The 17,683-nt window shown below is 54.1% G+C and overlaps 1 protein-coding gene across 4 annotated transcripts; it reads right to left on the bottom strand.

Annotated features, from left to right (window-relative positions):
* Positions 1 to 38: 38 nt before the first annotated feature.
* YJU2B (YJU2 splicing factor homolog B) lies at positions 39 to 12,919 on the bottom strand. Of its 4 annotated transcripts, none has more exons than XM_040629213.1 (11): positions 12,879 to 12,919; positions 9,026 to 9,228; positions 7,738 to 7,791; positions 6,510 to 6,592; positions 5,539 to 5,594; positions 4,162 to 4,222; positions 3,676 to 3,804; positions 3,206 to 3,348; positions 2,943 to 3,115; positions 859 to 997; positions 39 to 725 (listed from the first exon to the last, which is right to left on the bottom strand). In XM_040629213.1, exons 2-11 carry the CDS (start codon positions 9,026 to 9,028, stop codon positions 259 to 261), a joined length of 1,308 nt encoding a protein of 435 aa, XP_040485147.1. In that variant the 5' UTR covers positions 9,029 to 9,228; positions 12,879 to 12,919; the 3' UTR covers positions 39 to 258. The 4 variants fall into 4 exon arrangements, with proteins under 4 accessions (XP_040485147.1, XP_040485148.1, XP_040485149.1 ...); XM_040629214.1 differs by lacking the exon at positions 12,879 to 12,919 and adding an exon at positions 12,725 to 12,843; XM_040629215.1 differs by lacking the exon at positions 12,879 to 12,919 and adding an exon at positions 11,973 to 11,989.
* Positions 12,920 to 17,683: the final 4,764 nt, after the last annotated feature.

Consider the following 17,683-nt stretch of genomic DNA (forward strand, 5'->3'; position numbering starts at 1 on the left):
AAGACAGCCCCGGCCCGTCTAGCAACCTGAGGCAGGGACAAAGAAGCAGGGCTTTAATGCTGGGATGCTGCCGCACAAGGCACAAACACCCTCTCCAGGAGCAAATAAGGAACTTCCCCGCCGTGGACGGCTGAAGGCGAGGTCTGGGGAGGGGCAGCGTCTGAGCTCTCCAAGGGCTGGTGGGCAAGCAGGGCTGCAGTCTGAGGGGCCTCCTGGGCGAGTGGCAGCCTCTGGAGCAGGTCCGGTCTCCAGAACTGCTCACTCGCTCTCTGAGTCGGAGTAATCAGCCACAAGAGAGGAGCTGAGGGTGCACAGGTGTGGCGTGTCCTGGGGGGTGGCCGCCTCCTGAGAGGAGCCTGGTGGGGACTGGGGCCTGTCCTGACACTTCCCCTCCTGCCCCAGAGGCCCCCTGCTCTTGGGGGTCTCAGCTGTCTCTGGAGAGCAGTCTCGGGGGGACGTGGGCCCATCTGGCACCCAAGGCTCCCCAGACTTGGGGTTCTCCGCTGCGTGCTGGGGGCTCTCTGAGACCTCCCGGGACCGCCGCCGCACGATGCCCAGGTCCCCTACAGTGACGGGGGAGCAGGCCGGTGCAGATCTGCGGTTCTGGGCCAGCTTCTTCAGGACGTGGCCAGCTTTGCTGCTGCTGGTGGCGGGGCCCGGGGCAGTGGGGAACCAGGAGCGGCTGATGATCTCTGTCCGCTTGAGTTTCTGCTTGTCCTCGTAGGCTGGGGGTTGGGAGGGAAGAGAGGGAAGGAGGTCCAAAGCTGCCCCCTGCCTTGGCCTGTCACGGCCCACTCGTGGCCGGGGACCCCCATCTCTGCCCGCCCAGTCCCCCACACCCGCTGGCTCCCCACGCACAGTCCAGGGTGTGGAACTTGAGAAGGGCGGCCAGCCTGCGGTCGTCCTCTGTCTCGGGCACCAGTGGGATGGCCAGGCTCGCCTTAGCCTGCAGCGCCTGGTCCCTCTCTTCCTCCTCCTGCATGGCTTTTTTCTTTTCCTGTGTGGTGGAGGACAGGGTGGGGGAAAGGCATGGTGGGTGTCAAAGACCCACTCTTCCTTGCCCGTTGACTTGGGCTGTGTCCCTCCACTCAGCTTCCTCCCCTTCAAGCTCGTTCGAGGAAGGGGCCTCACACAGGGCCTGGGACGCAGAAGTCACTCAGCAAGTGCGAAATCCGGGTGTCATTAACACGCGTACTGTTCAGTCCTCTGCTCATTCATTCCATGAATATTTACAGAATGATCAGCTTGTACCAGCCCTTGTTCTAGATACCAGGCATGCAGCAGTGAGCAGACAAACCCTTGCCCTCACGGGGCTGACATTCTAGTGGGTGAGACAAAGTGGCGAGGAGAGAAAGAATGCTGGGAAGCAGGGAGGGAGTGAGCGAAGGGTTCAACTGTAAATGTGGTGCAGGAGAGAGGGAAGGGTCAGGCAAGGTCTCCCTGAGGAGGTCACATCTGAGAAAAGGCGTTTGAGTGAAGGAGTCATGTGCATATCTGGTGGAAAAGTGTTCCAAGGTAGAGGGAACAGCCTGTGCAAAGCCCCAGAAGCTGAAGTGTGCTTGGAGGAACAGTGAGGAGGCCAGTGTGGCTGGAACACAGTGAGTGAGGGGAGGCGAGATCATTCGGGCTGTGGGCCATGGGGAGGATTTTGGCTTCTGTTTTAAGTGGGAGCCATGGAGGGTTCTAAGCAGAGAGATGTGAAATGACTCAGGGACTCACAGGTGGCTCCTGGTGGCCATGCGGGGAACAGATTGTATGTGGGGAAAGTGGGGGGGCAGGAGCCTGGAGAGCAGGGCAGAGAGACTGTGCTGGTCCAGGCAGGAGATGATGGGGGCTGTGGGAGTGGTCAGACCCTGAAAAATTTGCCAACAGGAGACAGAGGTGAGGGGGGGTCAAAGTCGACTCCAGGTTTTGGGGCTGAGTCCCTGGAAGGACAGAGAAGATGCCTCCATTGCTGAGAAAGGGAAGATGGGGGCTTGTTGGGAGGTTATGTTTGAGGGCCCTCAGACACCTCATGGGGAGGTGCCCGGAGGCAGGGGACACAGCTCGGAGCACAGGCCCAGCTGGAGGCATATGTTTTCGGTAACGAACAATTAGTAAGAAAACTAGCAGTTTTACTCCTAATAATGACCACAGAACGATCAGGAAAGGAAGCAGGAAGGGACAGGAGTCGTAGGATGGTGACAGCTGGTGCCCCATGGCGGTTGCTGGGGAAGGTACTGCCTGGGGGGGGGGGCGGCACAAGACACCCCCCAGAGTGAGAGAAGAGGGAGAAGTTTCTCACGTCCCGCAGGATTTTCCAGAGCCCAGCCGGATGCCCCAGAGGGTGAAAAATCCATCCACGGTGCACTCATCTGATCCTGGGCCCCGACTCCCTGAGACGTGACTCCCCTGAGCATCTTCGGTACAAGTTCAGAAGCCACTGGGGTCACTGACAGCAGGGCCCCGGGGTGTCCTCAAGCCAGGACTGTGTCCCTGGGGACACGAGCCGGTGTCTGCCCTGTGCCCTCAGCGACTTGCCATGCCAGGCCAGGGGTCTTGGCCAAGCATTCGTATACTGAAATATGCACATTCCATTTCATTGTAGGTGACTTTCCCTGTTTGTTTGTTTGTTTGTTTAACCACAGGGCACTGCAGAGATGACTTTGGCAATCACGTAGGGGTGCGTTGACAATCTACGGACTTCGTTTTGGGATAGTGGAGTGGACCCACGAAAGGTATTAGGAGCTGAGCATCAGGTGAGTGCCCGGCAAGCTGGGGCTTCCCACGGGTGCCCTGAGGGAGGGACGTGATCAGATGGGGAAACTGAGGCTCAGAGGGCTCAATGACCCACCTGTAGCTAGGATGTGGTGGGGCGAGGGCTGCCCCTGCATTCTTCCCCCTCCCGATGCGGGCGACCCCCGCCCCCTGTGGTCCCGCCCCCAGACAGGGCCCCTGCGCACCCGGAACCTCTTCCGCAGCATGCTGTTGAGCGCGAAGTCATCCTTCCAGGCGCTCTGGGCCTCCTGGATGTGGCTCAGGGTGGGGAGGGCCTTCTTGAGTGTGCTCCGGTCGGCCTCGCCATGCTCCAGGCGGAACATGGCGTCTGTCTCCAGCTTCTGCTTCTTCTCGTGCTCTGTGACGGCCAGAAGGCAGCAGGGCCTTCAGGCTCCCGCACGGCTGGCTCGGGGCTAGCCTCGGGACACCCCCCCGCCCCCCCGCTCACCTGTCGTCAGCACCTGCTCGTTGTCCGCCATGTCCCAGCGCTCCTCCTTGCGCTGGGCGCCGCTCACGATCACATAGTCACAGTTGGCGGGGTCCGTCTGCATCTCGATGTAGTTGACGCAGAGGTGGCATTTCATCCGGAACCTGGGTGGGCAGAGGGCGGAAGGCAGGACACTGCGGCGGCCCCAGGCCACCTGTCGGCCCTGCCTGCTTCCTTCTGTTTGTGCGGGTCACTCGACCAGTGTTCACTGAGCACCTACTACGCACCAAGTCTCTGCGTCTGGGGTTACAGCGTGGGTGAGACAGACACTGTCCCATCAGCCCGGAACTGACCTCTGTCTGGTGTGTATTCAGTTGTTCACTCGGGTATTCAACAAACCCTCCCGAGTCAGACTGCCCTGCGGCGGGCTGGGCGGCAGCTGCTGGGGACACAGCAGTGAAGGGTGCCAGCCTGCTCAGGGAGGGACTGACCTTCCGGCAGAGGCCACACTGGCAGCAACGGCATAAGCAACCAGTGTCGGGTGGTGAGCGCTGCTTTGGAAAAGGCCTGAGAGGCGGTGTTGGAGCCGAAACCCGAGGGAGAGGGAGCCTTGTAGCTGTCTGGGGAAGAGCGTTCCAGGCTGAGGAAATTGAGGTGGGGGCCTTCCTGGGGTGTGTGAGGGACCTCGAGGGGGAGAGTGGGAGGAGGTGAGGATAGGGAGGGGACCGGGCAGAGCGTGCAAGGCCTTATGGGCCATGGGGAGGGCTCAGGCCTTTACTCTGAGGAAGGTGGGAGCCATGGAGGGTTCCAGGCAGAGGGGATGTGTCCTGATTGACAGACCAGGACAGTTTCCAGGAAAGGACCGCAGGGAGTGGCCATCATGGAAAGGCTGCCCTTCTAGTCGGACTGCTCTGGAGCCCCCTCTTCCTGCAGCTATCTGATACGTCCCTCTGAGATGCCCACCAGGGTGCCTGTACCTGTAGATTGGGGTTGTGTAATAATTGCCAACCTTCTTCTTTTCTGCATTGTAGCGAACACCTGGGAGGAGAGGGAAAGAAGGGAAGCTCAGCATCTTTTCCTTGGATGGGGGTGGACTTCCTCCAGAGACACCTCTAGAGGGCCCTAATAGTCAAGGTGGGAAACAGCCATGTCCAGGATCCATGACAGGTGCTCAAGCCACAGAGGAGTGTGGGTGGCAGTAGGAGGGTCCACGTTCAAATCCTGACTCCACTACATTCCAACCAGGTACATTAGGCCGGCTACTTTGGCCCTCTGGGCCTCAGTTTCCCCATCTGTTCAACAGGGAAGGCTATAAAGCCTACCACGCAGCGCTGTTGAGAGAATCACAGGAGCTAACGGTACACACAGCTCACGCAGCACAGGGTCTGGGCCATGGCAAGTGCTCAAGGACGGTTGGCTTTTGTTATTAATATCCGCGTTTTTTGTTTTTTCACTGATTAGATGATATGCACTCTTGATCTGCTTAATCTTGTTCATTACGTGAAAACAGCTGAAACTACAGAAACAGAGCTTGGGCTGCTGGGTGGTGTGGCCCTGAGTTTTCCTTTCCTGGTGGCTGCTTCGGTTCACAGCCCTGAGGGTGGCCCGCCTCTGGTGTCAGGCTGCACCCTGCTTCTGTCCCCTGAGCACCTGGTGGCCTTCGCAGTAGATGCCCCTGGCTGGGTCCAATCAGGGGGACCTACTGGCGGGGAGGGGGAGTGTCACTCATCCCCTCCTCAGCACTGGGGTGGCCCAGCCTCCTCCTCCTGCTCTTCCACGGCCCCGGACCCTCGTGCCAAGGGCCACCACTCGTATTTACAGAGCGAGCTGCTGTCCTGGGCCAGGCGCTGCGTGAAGGGCTGAGGATCCCTGTATCAGAGTTGGAAACGGAAGCCAGGCGGGTCAAGTCACCGGCCTGCGGTCTCAGAGCTGCCCCTATGACCACGGACCCGTGTCTGTCTGTCCATCCGTCCATGTGGGGCACGGACAGGGGTCCAGACAGGGACAGTGGCAGTTTGAGTTTATGAGCCCTCCTGTGCGCTATGTGCTTCGTGTGCCACACAGGTGGGCACTCACACTAGCTGAATTTTATGGCTGGGTAAACTGAGGCACAGAGATTAAGTCACCCGCTGAGGGTCTCCCAGCTAGGAAGTGGCAGAGCCGGGCCTCCTCACTGTTCTGCAGCGAGGTGTCCACAACCCACCGGTCACTGGGGAGCCTATCTCCTCTCCGATTCCTGATCAGGGGCCCCTGGTGGAGATGGTGTCTCACGGGCCTGGCAGGGAAGGGGCTCCCTGTCTGCGAGGCTGAGTGGTTGGGGGTGGGGTGAGGAGCAGAGGGCAGGCGGAGCTCACCCATGCCGATGTGGTTCTTGCAGCCGTCACACCAGATGTTATACGGCATCTCAAACCTACGTGAACAGAAAATGGCTTATCGGCACCTGTCCGCTCGGGCCCTGCCTGGGTCTGCGCGCCCGCGCCTCCGCCACAGCCGCACGGCAGAGGGCATGCGCGTGGGGACACAGAGAGCGGGGGGCGTTCCTGCAGCCAGGCCGGTCCTGTCACCCTGCTCTCCCGCTGGCTCACCCCGTCCGGGTGAGTCTCCACCAGTGTGGCCCCGTCTTTACACCTCACCCTGTCAGCTACACCAGCTGGAGCGGAGGAGGAAGCGAGCTGAGCGGAGCCGTGGCCCAACCAGAGTTTAGCAGAGCTGCTGTTCGGTCCTTGGATTTCTTTTCTGCGCTTCTGTCTGCACCATGTAATCTGGTCACGCGTGTGCAGCAGAGCTCCCGTTTTAAAACACCATGAAGTGAGGAATAATGAGGTGAAGACACTGTCCTACAGGCTGAGGGCTCCGCAGACGGAGTGGGAGGGGCTGGTGGGCACAGGCGATGTGACTCTGCAACGCTTCCTGTCAAGAGGTGGGACCACCCCACCCCCCCCGCCCACCGCAACATGCCTGGCTTTGGGCCATCAACGAGACAGAAGGGACAGTGTGCCTGCTCTGGGGCTTGGCCTCAAGAGTCCCTGCATGCCTGCGCTCACTCCCTTCTGGAACCTGGGTGCTGCCACGTGAACCAGCCCAAGCTAGCCACCTGGAGGACGAGACACAGGTGCAGCAGAGCCTGGCCGTGCTGGCCCAGCCAGTCCCCAGGCAGGTGACCCCCGAACAGCTGAGAGAGCAACAGCTGACTGACAGAGCCACTTCCTGCTTTCTGGAATTAGACGCTGCGACACCGGGCCGCGTCAGGGGTGCCCAAGTCTCCTAGAGCCCGATACCGGGTGGCACAAAGTGCAGGGGTCCCCAGGTGGTGCCAGGGCCTTACCTGATGATGAGGATGCCCTGTGACAGCTTCCGAGCCCGCTCCCGGAGCGGGTGGCTGTTGTGGTATCGGTTGAGGGAGCCATGCTGTGCGGAAAGGACAAGGGGGCGGGTCAGCACGGCACGCCGGCACTCCCAGCGGAGAGGCCGCCTGCCGTGTCCTGCGGCCCGCGCTAACAGCACACCGTGAGGCGCTGAGGCCTTGGGGAAGCAGGTTGGAATCAGGAATACGTGAGTTTGAATCTTTGCTCTTGCATTTAGGAGCTGAAAGAGCTGCGTGACCCTGGGGAGTGACGCAGCTTTTTGCCTGTTAAGCCTCTGTTTCTCCCAACTGTCAGCTGGGGACGGTGACTGTAGTTGCCTCTGGTGCTGCGGGGACAATGAGGTGAGGGGACAGCAGTGGTCAGCACTTACTGGGCACTTCATGTGCCTCCTCTTGGTTTGTTTTTGTTCTTAAGATTTTATTTTTAAGTCATTTCTACGCCCAGTGTGGGGCTCGAACTCACAACCCTGAGATCAAGAGTCACAGCTCTAGCGACTGAGCCAGTCAGGTGCCCTGCATCATCTCGTTTTAACCCCTTAAGGATCCTGTGACATTGGGCTGATTTTTATTTCCCCTTTTGATGGGGAAACTGTGGCACAGTGAGGCCAGTCATGTGCCTGGGATCACACGGCTGGAACAATTCGTTCCCAGACCCTTACAGAGTGCCTACAGTGTGGGACCACAGCTGTGAACGGGACAGATGGGCATCTCTGCCCTCAGGCGGACGTTCTAGAGGGGGAGACAGACAATATCCAAATGATATTGTCTAGCACGTCAGGGAGTTATAAGAGCTACAAAGAGAAATAAAGCACTAGGTGATGCGACAGAGAACGAGATGGTGGTCAGGGAGGCCCGCTGTGGGGAGAGACCTGAAGGGAGGGAAGGAGCCTGTGGTCAGAAGAAGGAGATTCCAGGTGGAGGGGACAGCCGAGGGAACAAAGGGGAAGCCAGAGGAGCTGGAGCTGGGAGAGCAAGGGGGTCTGACATGGAGCGTGTGTGCCAGACCTCCTCCTGACCTTCGCTGGAAACACGCCAAGCTGGGCCCAGAGTAAAAGGTCACTGACGACACAGCCACATCTACCCCTGGGAACAAAGACTCTGACTCCAGGAGCGGATGACGTGCTCGGCGGCCCCTGCTCTGTGGAGTCTCTTTGCTAGTGTGGACACGGGGAAGGGAACCTGCCCTTACCTTTTCAGGATTGAAATCCGGAGGGTAGTACTTGTTTACACCTTTCCTTTCACCCTGGGAAGCAGAAGAGAGACGTGACTCAGAGAGGGTGTCCTGGAGGAGACCTCACTGTGCAGCCTCGAGGGGCGGGACCCGGATCAGGGAGACTGACGGACATCCCAGAGAAGCGCTGGGTTCTGAGGGTCTGAGTGGAGACCGTGACTTGGGGACCGGCGCGCCACCTTCGTCACTGGGGAAAATCCCACAAGACTCGGACTCCCCGAAAGCAAGGGCGTTTAGTGTTTTTGGGACCACGACCGACAGCAAGCACATGAAACGCTGCCCCGTGCACACGCACACGTAACACGGTGAAGCACAGCACAGCTTTTGTGAGAGAAAGAACGCTTACTCCGGGGGCAAGGCTCTCGCTTTTTTAATGCTGGCAGCCACCCAATATACTGACCTCATCATCCACCAAAGTAGTGGGTCTCAAACCTGGCTGAATGTTACATCCCCCTGATGCCTGGCCCCACCCCCGGAAGTTCACCTGGAACGGTCTGCTTTAGGGTGCGGCGCCAGGACACGGGGCTTTTAAAAAGCATCCCGCAAAATGGGTGTTTGAACAAATCCTTGCACACGCATGCTCACAGCAGCACTAGTCACAACAGCCAAATGGTGGAAACTACTCAAATGCTCATCGGTGGATGAACGGACACACAGAATGTGGCCAATCCAGACAGGGGAATATTACTCAGCCGTAATACGGAATGAAGTTCTGATTCCTGCTACAATGTGGATGACCTCAAAAACGTTCTGTTCGGGGAAAGAAGGCACATACGTAAGGCCACATATGGCATGATTCCACTTATATGGAATGTCCCAAACAGGCGCGTCCTTGTAGACAGGAAGCAGGCCGGTGGCTGCCAGGGGCTGTGGGAGCGGGGCTGGGGAGTGACTGCTCATGGGGACAGGATTTCCTTTTTGGGGAGATGGAAATGCTCTGGAACTAGATAAAGGTGGTGGCGGTGCCACACTATGAAAATACTAAATGCCACTAAATCGTACACTCAACAGTGGTTAATGAATTTCACCTCCTTAAAAAACAAAACCAAGAAAGAAAAGAAAAGAAAAAAGCTGCCTGGGTGATTTTAAGCGCATGGCAAAGTTTGAGAACCACTGCCCCAAACAGATCATGCTCCAGAGTTTGGAAATACTGCCTTACAGCTTGGAGATGGGGAGGAAAGGGCTACTTTGGGGGCCTGACAAAGACCAGAAGAGAAACCCAATGAGCACAAGGCTGTCCACTCACCATCTTGGCAGCTGCCTACCGGTCCTCGCCCTCAACACGGCTGATCTGAAAAGACGATGAGACACGGATTGCGCAGTGTCAAGCCCCTGCCCAGTCCTGCCCTCCGGGGAGCCTGGTGGAGGGGCCACGGCTTCCTGGCAGAGATGCCGTGGGCTCCGTGGGGTGGCGGCAGCTTAGATGATCCTCCAAGGAGCCGTGTTTGTCTGTTTAGAAAGACAGTGTCCCGAGAAACAAATAATCAAATCAAAAAATGGGCAGAAGATACGAACAGACACTTTTCCAATGAAGACATACGAATGGCTAACAGACACATGAAAAAGTGTGTCATTAGCCATCAGGGAAACTCAAATCAAAACCACATTGAGATACCACCTTACGCCAGTTAGAATGGCAAAAATTGACAAGGCAGGAAACAACAAATATTGGCAAGGATGTGGAGAAAGGGGATCCCTCTTACACTGTTGGTGGGAATGCAAGTTGGTACAGCCACTCTGGAAAACAGTATGGAGGTCCCTCAAAAAGTTAAAAATAGAGCTACTCTATTACCCAGCAACTGCACTCCTGGGTATTTACCCCAAAGATACAGACGTAGTGAAGAGAAGGGCCATATGCACCCCAATGTTCATAGCAGCAATGTCCACAATAGCTAAACTGTGGAAGGAGCCGAGATGCCCTTCAACAGACGAATGGATAAAGATGTGGTCCATGTATACAATGGAATATTACTCAGCCGTCAGAAAGAACGATTACCCAACATTTGCAGCAACATGGACGGGACTGGAGGAGATGATGCTAAGGGAAATAAGTCAAGCCGAGAAAGACAATTATCATACGGTTTCACTCATTTATGGAACACAAGGAATAGCAGGGAGATCGGTAGGAGAAGGAAGGGAAGAATGAAGGGGGGTAAACAAAAGGGGGAATGAACCACGAGAGACTATGGACTCTGGGAAACAAACTGAGGGCTTCAGAGGGGAAGGGGGGTGGAGGGATGGGCAAGCCTGATGATGGGTATTAAGGAGGGCATGTATTGCATGGAGCACTGGGTGTTATACGCAAACAATGAGTCACGGAACACTACATCAAAAACTAATGATGTACTGTATGGTGACTAACATAATAAAAATTAAAAAAAAAAAAAAGAAAGACAATGTCCTGTTTACTCTCCATCCAACATATATTTCACACCTGACACTTCTCATCATTCCGCAGCCCCCATCATCACTTGCCTGGACCAGCACAGCTACCTCCTCCCTGCTCTCCTGGCTCTGCCCTTGACTACCACCGTCTGTTTTCTCCACAGGGACCAGAAAGAGATCTTAAAATATAAATCTGAAATGTTGTTCTTCTGCTTAAACCCCTCCAGTGATTGCCATCGGTTTGAGAACCAAGTCCAACCCCTTCCCATAGCTTGTGGTGCCCCTGCCTGCCTCTCCAAGCCCGCCTCTTAGCCCTTTCCCTCTCCCTCACTCTGTTCCAGTCACGCTGGCTCCCTGGCTGCCTTCAAAGGCTCAGCAGGTGTAGGCCAACTGCCTTGAATGCTCTTTCACGACCTGTCTGTTCTTTGTCACAGGTCTCAGCTCAAACATCATCTCTGTCAGAGGCCTCATCTGACTACCTGATCTAAAGTCGCTTCTTCCCTGGGGTTCCTATCACATGGCCCTGTGTCAGTTTACTTGTCTACAGTCTGTCTCCTCCGCCAGGTCACACTGAGCCGTATCTCCAGTACCTGGGACAGTGCCCAGCCCCTGACAAATGCTGACTGCGAGAACCACTCACAGCTGATTGAAGTTCCTTAAGAATTGGTGCAGGTGACACAAGTATCAGATGCAAGGCTCCTTAAGCTGGGGGTGGGTGACCTCCCTCCTCCTGTATGTCTGCAGGGGAGACTCTGAGGTCAAATAAAAGGAAGTTCTACTTGACACCAAAGAGAAGCTACGAGGGACTGAAGTGTATTCTAGAATGGAGATGGGCAAATTTTCTCTATCAAGGACCGGATAGTAAATACTTCTGGCTATGCAGACCAAACCGCCTCTGTCCCAATGACTCAACTCTGCCGTCACTGCTAGAAAGCGGCTGCAGACGACATGTAAACAAGCGTCGGCTGCATTTCATCAAAACTTTATTTGTGGGCACTGAATTTTTTTTTTAAATTTTATTTTATTTATTTGACCGGGTGGGGGGGGGAGAACACAAGCAGGAGGAGTGGGAGAGAGAGAAGCAGGCTCCCCGCTGAGCAGGGAGCCCGACGTGGGGCTTCATCCCAGGACCCTGGGATCATGACCTGAGCCAAAGGCAGATGCCCAATCGACCGAGCCCCCCAGGCGCCCTGGACACTGAATTCTGAATTTCACATGGTTGTCAGCTGTCACAAAATACACTTCCTTTTGATTTTTCCCAACTACCTATGAAGTCAAAACCATTTTTAGCTGGCAGGCTGTACAAAATCAGGCACTGGCCTGGTTTGGGCCTGTGGATGTAGTCTGTTGGCTCCCTGTGCTAGTCAGGAAGTTTCTAATTGTTTCTGCCAACTTAGCTGTGTACTCTCTACCAGTTACTGCATGCCAGGTATTGTACCGAGTCTGATATCACAGCCTTGTTTCGTCTGTATTGTCACTAGTATCTCTATTTGATGAACGGGGACATGGGGGCTTAAGTAACTTGCCCAGGGTCAGAGGTGAAGCTGGGGTGCAAACTTCCAGATGTAAACTGTTCTGCCATGACCCTGAGCATCTCTTCACCTCAGATCCTCCATCTGTAAAGTGTGTCCCTGGACCAGATTTTCCCAAGGTCACTTGCAACCTAAAAATGCTCTTGTCAACAAAACAGCTAAGTGCCCACTCAGGCTTTGGGGCACAGTTCCCTGGGCCTGAATCCCAGCTCCACTCCTTCCTAACTGGGTGACTTCAGCCACTGTCTGTGCGTCTCTGAACTTATATTTTCTCACCTGTAAAGAGTATATGACGGTGACAGGACTTTCTGGGGCTGCTGTGAATGAAATAAGACATTGGGAAGTGTTTGCGGGGTACCCCATTTACAGGAGCCGGGGCTCTTATGGGGTTTTACCACCCCAGTGACTGGCACAGGTGGGGCTACAGGATGAATGTATACAAATCTCTAGTCCTTGGTGTCAGAAGTCATCATAAACCCCCACTGGCTTAGGGCATAGTGCTTGGGCTTGGATCCTGACTCTGCTTGCTAGCGTTTTGACTTTGGCAAAGCATTTCTCTCTGAGCCTCACTTCTCTCATCTATAAAGAGGGTTTATAAAAGCATCAACCTCATAAGGTTGCTGTCAAAACTCAGTGAGTTGAAGTACTTAGTCCAGCGCCTGATGCAGAGTAAAATATTGGTACCTTCGATTATTTCTCATGCCAAACCGTTTTACAAGCATCAGAATCTTCACCATAACCCAGTGAGGTAGGGACTCACTGGTCCCATTTTTCAGATAATAAATCTAAGGGCCCTTCAGGCGTAATATGGCCCGGAGCTGGGACTAAGGTCGCGTCCAAGGCCCGGGGATTTCAGTCGGGGGTCGCGGCTGAGACCGGAGCTGGCTCCGGACATGGGCCCACAACCGCAGAGTCCTGCAGCCCCCAGCCTGCTCGTCCCCCATCGGGCGGTTGCGAGGTCGGGTGAAACACAACCAAACCCCGGGCCCTCAGCGGGCCTGACCGCCCCTCCGCCCGCGCGTACTTACCTGCCCTCCTCCTGACGTCACGCCGTGCCTGTGCCCGGAAGTGAGTCCTGGGCGCGCATGGGGGCGTGACGCACTCCCCGCGTAACGCGGGCGCAGGCGCGAGGCGGGGGCTAAGCGACAGAGCCTGACCGCCCCTCCGCCCGCGCGTACTTACCTGCCCTCCTCCTGACGTCACGCCGTGCCTGTGCCCGGAAGTGAGTCCTGGGCGCGCATGGGGGCGTGACGCACTCCCCGCGTAACGCGGGCGCAGGCGCGAGGCGGGGGCTAAGCGACAGAGCCGCGCAGATTTGATTGACTGAATGCCAAAAGGAGTGGACCAATCCGCGCTTTCTCTTCCCAACTGTGGGGCGTGACGATGCTTCCCAGGCCCCGCCCACTCTGCCTGGCCCAATGCGAGGCCCGCTTTCCTGGGAGCGCAGTCTGGCTGGGTGAAGCCGTATTGGGAGGGTGGGCCAACTGCAGTTCCCCGGCGAAATCAAACCTGCTCCCCGCTTTTTTTTTTTTTTTTTTTTTTAAGATTTTATTTATTTATGTGACAGGGAGACAGCCAGCGAGAGGGAACACAGCAGGGGAGTGGGAGAGGAAGAAGCAGGCTTCCAGCGGAGGAGCCCGATGTGGGACTCGATCCTGTAACGCCGGGATCACGCCCGGAGCCGAAGGCAGACGCCTAAAGACTGCTCTACCCAGGTGCCCCTCCCCACTTTTAAACGGCTAGCGATCTAAGAGTTATTGTTCCATTTTTATTTTAATTAATTAATTAATTAATCTATTTATGAGAGAGCACAAGTGGGGGGAAGGGAGAGGGACAGGCTGACTCCGTGCTGAGCACAGAGCCCCAAGCGGTGCTCGATCTCAGGACCCTGAGATCAGTACCTGAGCTGAAATCAAGAGTCCCCCACGTTTAACTGACTGAGCCACCCGGGTGCCCTTCTTTTTCCATTTTTAAATGGTTGTGGGGGGAAAAAATTACCTTTTGTGACTTGTGAAAATACTCTGAAGTTCAAATTTTAGTGCCCATAAATAAAATATTGGAAGACAGCCATGCCCATTCATTCACCCAATTGTCCATGGCTGCTTTCCCACTATAAGAGCACAGCTGAATGGTCGCAATAGAGAGCGTGAGACCCACACAACCGAAAAAATTTACTACCTGGCCCTTTGCAGAGGAAGTGGGTCGGCCCTTGCCTTGGAGTCTTCAGACCAGCCTTGACGTGCCTTCTGCACAGGGGAGTGGCCTTTGAGTTTACTTTCATGCCCTGTAGGGCCCAACAGAATCTGTTTCTTCATTTGGTCATTCAACAGTCGTTTATTAGGTGCCTGTTGTATGAGATTCAGAGAGCAAACGACATAGCCTTTCCTCTGTGGAGGCAGACAATTCAACTGGCAGTTTATCAAGGCAGTGTGAGAAATGCCGACAAGACTACTACTACCACTACGTTATTCGCTGCCAGGCCCTGTTTTACAGCCCACACGAGTCGGCTCTCATGGGATCACGGTGCTGCATATGGAGTGCGCATAACTCTCCAGGCCTCATAGTCCATCAGCGCTCACCACTCACTTACACGTATCATCTTGGGGAATGGTGCTCCTAGGAAGTAGATATTCTGTCTTTCCCATGTTACAGATGAGGGAACAGGCCCAGAGGGGTTAAGTAACGGGCCCAAAGTCACACAGCTGGTGAGGGGTGGAGGATTTGACCTCCATCTGCTGATGCTACACCTTGTTCCTTTGACCTCTGAGCTACGCTGCTTTGGGTTGTATGCCTTAAACTTGAGGGCCATGGGAACACAGAAGAATCTTTAATGAGAGTGGTGTTTGGGAGTGGGCAGGAGTGGGGCAAGACCCCTGGGAAGGGTGACTCCTGAGCTGGGTCAAAAGGAATGAGGCAGTGTTGGGGGGACGGAGCAGATTAATGCCCATAGATCCTGATGGACAAGATGGCGCTCAGAGGTGCATTCAATCCCAGGAATCTTGCCTACCACACCTGGATTTTTTTTAAAGATTTTATTTATTTGTCAGAGAAAGAGAGAGAGAGAGTGTGTGCACACAAATAGGGGGAGCAGCCGGCAGAGGGAGAAGCAGGCTCTCCGCTGAGCAGGGAGCCCGATGTGGGACTCCATCCCAGGACCCCTGGGATCATGACCCGAGTTGAAGGTGGACACTTAACTGACTGAGCCACCCAGGTGTCCCCCACATCTGGATTTTGCTCAAATCCTTGTCCTGCACCTGAACAAAGAGATAGTGTTGGAAAAGTCACAAAATGCCGCCTTGTAATATTTAGAGGAGGGGAGGTATGAGGAAGTGATGGAACAGGTAGGTGATGGAACCCAAACATCAGCCTGAGATACGAAGAGACTGTTCTATAAAGATGTCAAACGCAGGCCAGTTCCTGTGGGGCCAAGGGAACCGACTTAGGGAGAGAGGAGGGTAATTGGCCAGTCTGGGCAGAGTGGCAGGAAGGGACCTGAATTCTCGCTCTGGGGACCTCATCTCTGCTCAAACATAAAGTGGAAAATCTTGGCTCTGCCCATGGGAATGAACGGAGTGAGTGCCTACAGATGTATTTGTAAAACATTTTGAGTAAGAAAAGAGAAAGCTGTGGGCTGGGAAGGGCATTCCAGAATCATGGTGCAACTTTTGGGGACAAGGGCAGAATGACTGAGGAGGAGGGAGGCTCTAAGCATCAGGAAGTTCTTGACATAAAGCTGAAGCCCATTTCCCTGCTATTGGCACCCACTGTCCCTATTTCTAAGGTCAAGAGCCACAGAGGACTTCTTAGTTTGGGGACCTGGGGTGAGTTGTTAATTACTGTATGGCTCAATTTCATTACCCAAAGTTCGAGATAACGACCGTTAATTGGTTGGAGAGGTTTCGTGGGACAACGTTGGGAAGGCACTTAGCATAATGCCGGGTCCTTCATCGAGATTCCATGGATCAGTTGAATTGGAAGTCTTTGATTTAGCAAATAGGCTCCCCCCTCCGAATTTCAAATTGTGTAAATTTAAAAAAAAATTCTCAAGAAAATTATTTATTTGAGAAAGAGAGAGAGAGTGCACAATCAGGGGGAGAGGCAGAGGGAGAGGGAGACTCCCCACTGAACAGGGAGCCTGATGCGGGGCTGGATCCCAGGACCCGGGGATCATGACCTGAGCTGAAGGCAGACACTTAACCGACTGAGCCACCCAGGCGTCCCTCGCATTGTATAAATTAATTGATGTTTATCCAAGTTTAAATGAGAAGACCAGGACTTTTAACTTTTGGTCTTCTGCACTGAGGACACCTGGAGGCTGAGTCACTGCTTCAATTCATGATAGTGAACATTGGGTCTGTAGGAGAAATGGCCCCAAAGAAAAGAACTGTATCCAGGATACCACCCTTAAGACTATGATTAGGACAAACGAAAATCTTTTGAAAATGTCTGGGAGTTAGGCTTGATATACCTGTTATGTTCAGATAATTGAACTATGAAAGGGTTGGAGTCCCTCTACCTGTTATCACCCCTTGGGCCAAATACAGATTTTGACTACAGATGGTTCTTCTCCTTAAGAAGTCGTTGTCCAAAAGAAATGATTACTATGGTCAATTTTTAAGAGCAAGTCTGTCCCTTTGTTTCTTCCGTGATGGAGTCTAATAAAAATATGAAAATGCTAAGAAAGAGGATTGGACCCCTTGGGATGGAAAGTGTGAACACGAAGTTTGCCTGTGAAGTTCCATTTCCAAATGACATTTCTTCATTGTGTCTACCCGTTCTGAACTGTCTGTGTTAAGGTGATGTTTTCAAACAGCAAACCACAAACATACGGAACAAACTTCTGGGATAAGACCAGGTGCAACATGGTGAGAGGAGGGTGCAGGAACCAGGTTTAGGGACCGCAGAATTGCCCCCACCCCCCACCCTGTGTAATAAATCTCTTCTCTGGCCACCAAGAGCACCTGTAAACCAAGCAGCCCTCCAGAAAGGCGCTGCTCACACAGAGCGAACCCAAGGAGGCAGGAGACGCTTTGTCAAAGAGTAGGGGTGAGGGTAACAGACAGAAAACAAGGTGTGAAATGAGGGCAAGGGGTGAAAAGAGAGGGAAATGTCTAGTACACCGATACTTTCTAGAACATAATCTCAAACCCCAAGCAAAAATGTTTAGATCTCCTTTATTCATTAGTTACCCCCCCCAAAACCAGGTGCTCTTTGTTCCCTCATTCATTCCAGGTACTTATTGAGGGCTAACATTGTTCTAAGCACTGGGGATGAAGCGATATGCAAATCAGTTTTTTTCCTCTTGAGCTTACGCTCTAGTGCATTCAGGTTGGATTGTCCTGGGCAGACCATTTTCTAGGAACAGGATCTCAATTCCTTATTTCAAGTTCCTTTTTCTCTGAGGAGAGGACATAGAATCTTCTGACCCACTACCCCAACCCAGCAACTGCAGAGTACCTAGAAAGACAGTAGGTGCTGAAGAGAATTAACTGAAGGGATGTGATCTCTGGCTCTTTGTACGAATCCTAGCTAGGTCAGAGTAATTTATGTGGATGCTGGGACGTTCCTGTAATTTAGCACCACATCATGGAGCATTTTACAAGGCCGGTGTTTAATTTCATTTTATTTTTCCTCATGGAAACACCAGGGTGTCTTGTGCTTAAATACCGCAATTTCCCACAAACAAGCCCCTGCCACTGCTGTGTTAACCACCACCGTAATTTACTTGTTAGAATCAGGAATAATAATGAATTTGTCTGAGTGGTAACAACAGCCTGGAAAAACTGACTCGGAAGGATGTGTCGGAGGGACCAGGCCCCGAGGCTGAGAGAAGTCACAAAAAGACATTTGGAGGTGAAGAGGACCCTGGGAGAGAGGCAGGTGGCCTTAATAACTCCAATGGGTGGGGGGGAAGGGGGGTCTTGTCAGAGTCTGAGCACTTCCAGGGGTGCCTGGGTGGCTTAGGGGGTTAAACAACTGAGTCTTGA

This window comes from Ursus maritimus, unplaced genomic scaffold, assembly GCF_017311325.1.
Source record: "Ursus maritimus isolate PB19 unplaced genomic scaffold, ASM1731132v1 scaffold_14, whole genome shotgun sequence".
NCBI classification, from domain to species: Eukaryota; Metazoa; Chordata; class Mammalia; order Carnivora; family Ursidae; genus Ursus; species Ursus maritimus.

Coding starts and splice junctions, on each gene's coding strand:
- YJU2B (XM_040629213.1), bottom strand. Junction 3,805..4,161: donor TACACAACCCCAATCTACAG/GTACAGGCACCC, acceptor GCTCTTCCCCAG/ACAGCTACAAGGCTCCCTCT. Junction 998..2,942: donor TGCTGCGGAAGAGGTTCCGG/GTGCGCAGGGGC, acceptor TCCACCACACAG/GAAAAGAAAAAAGCCATGCA.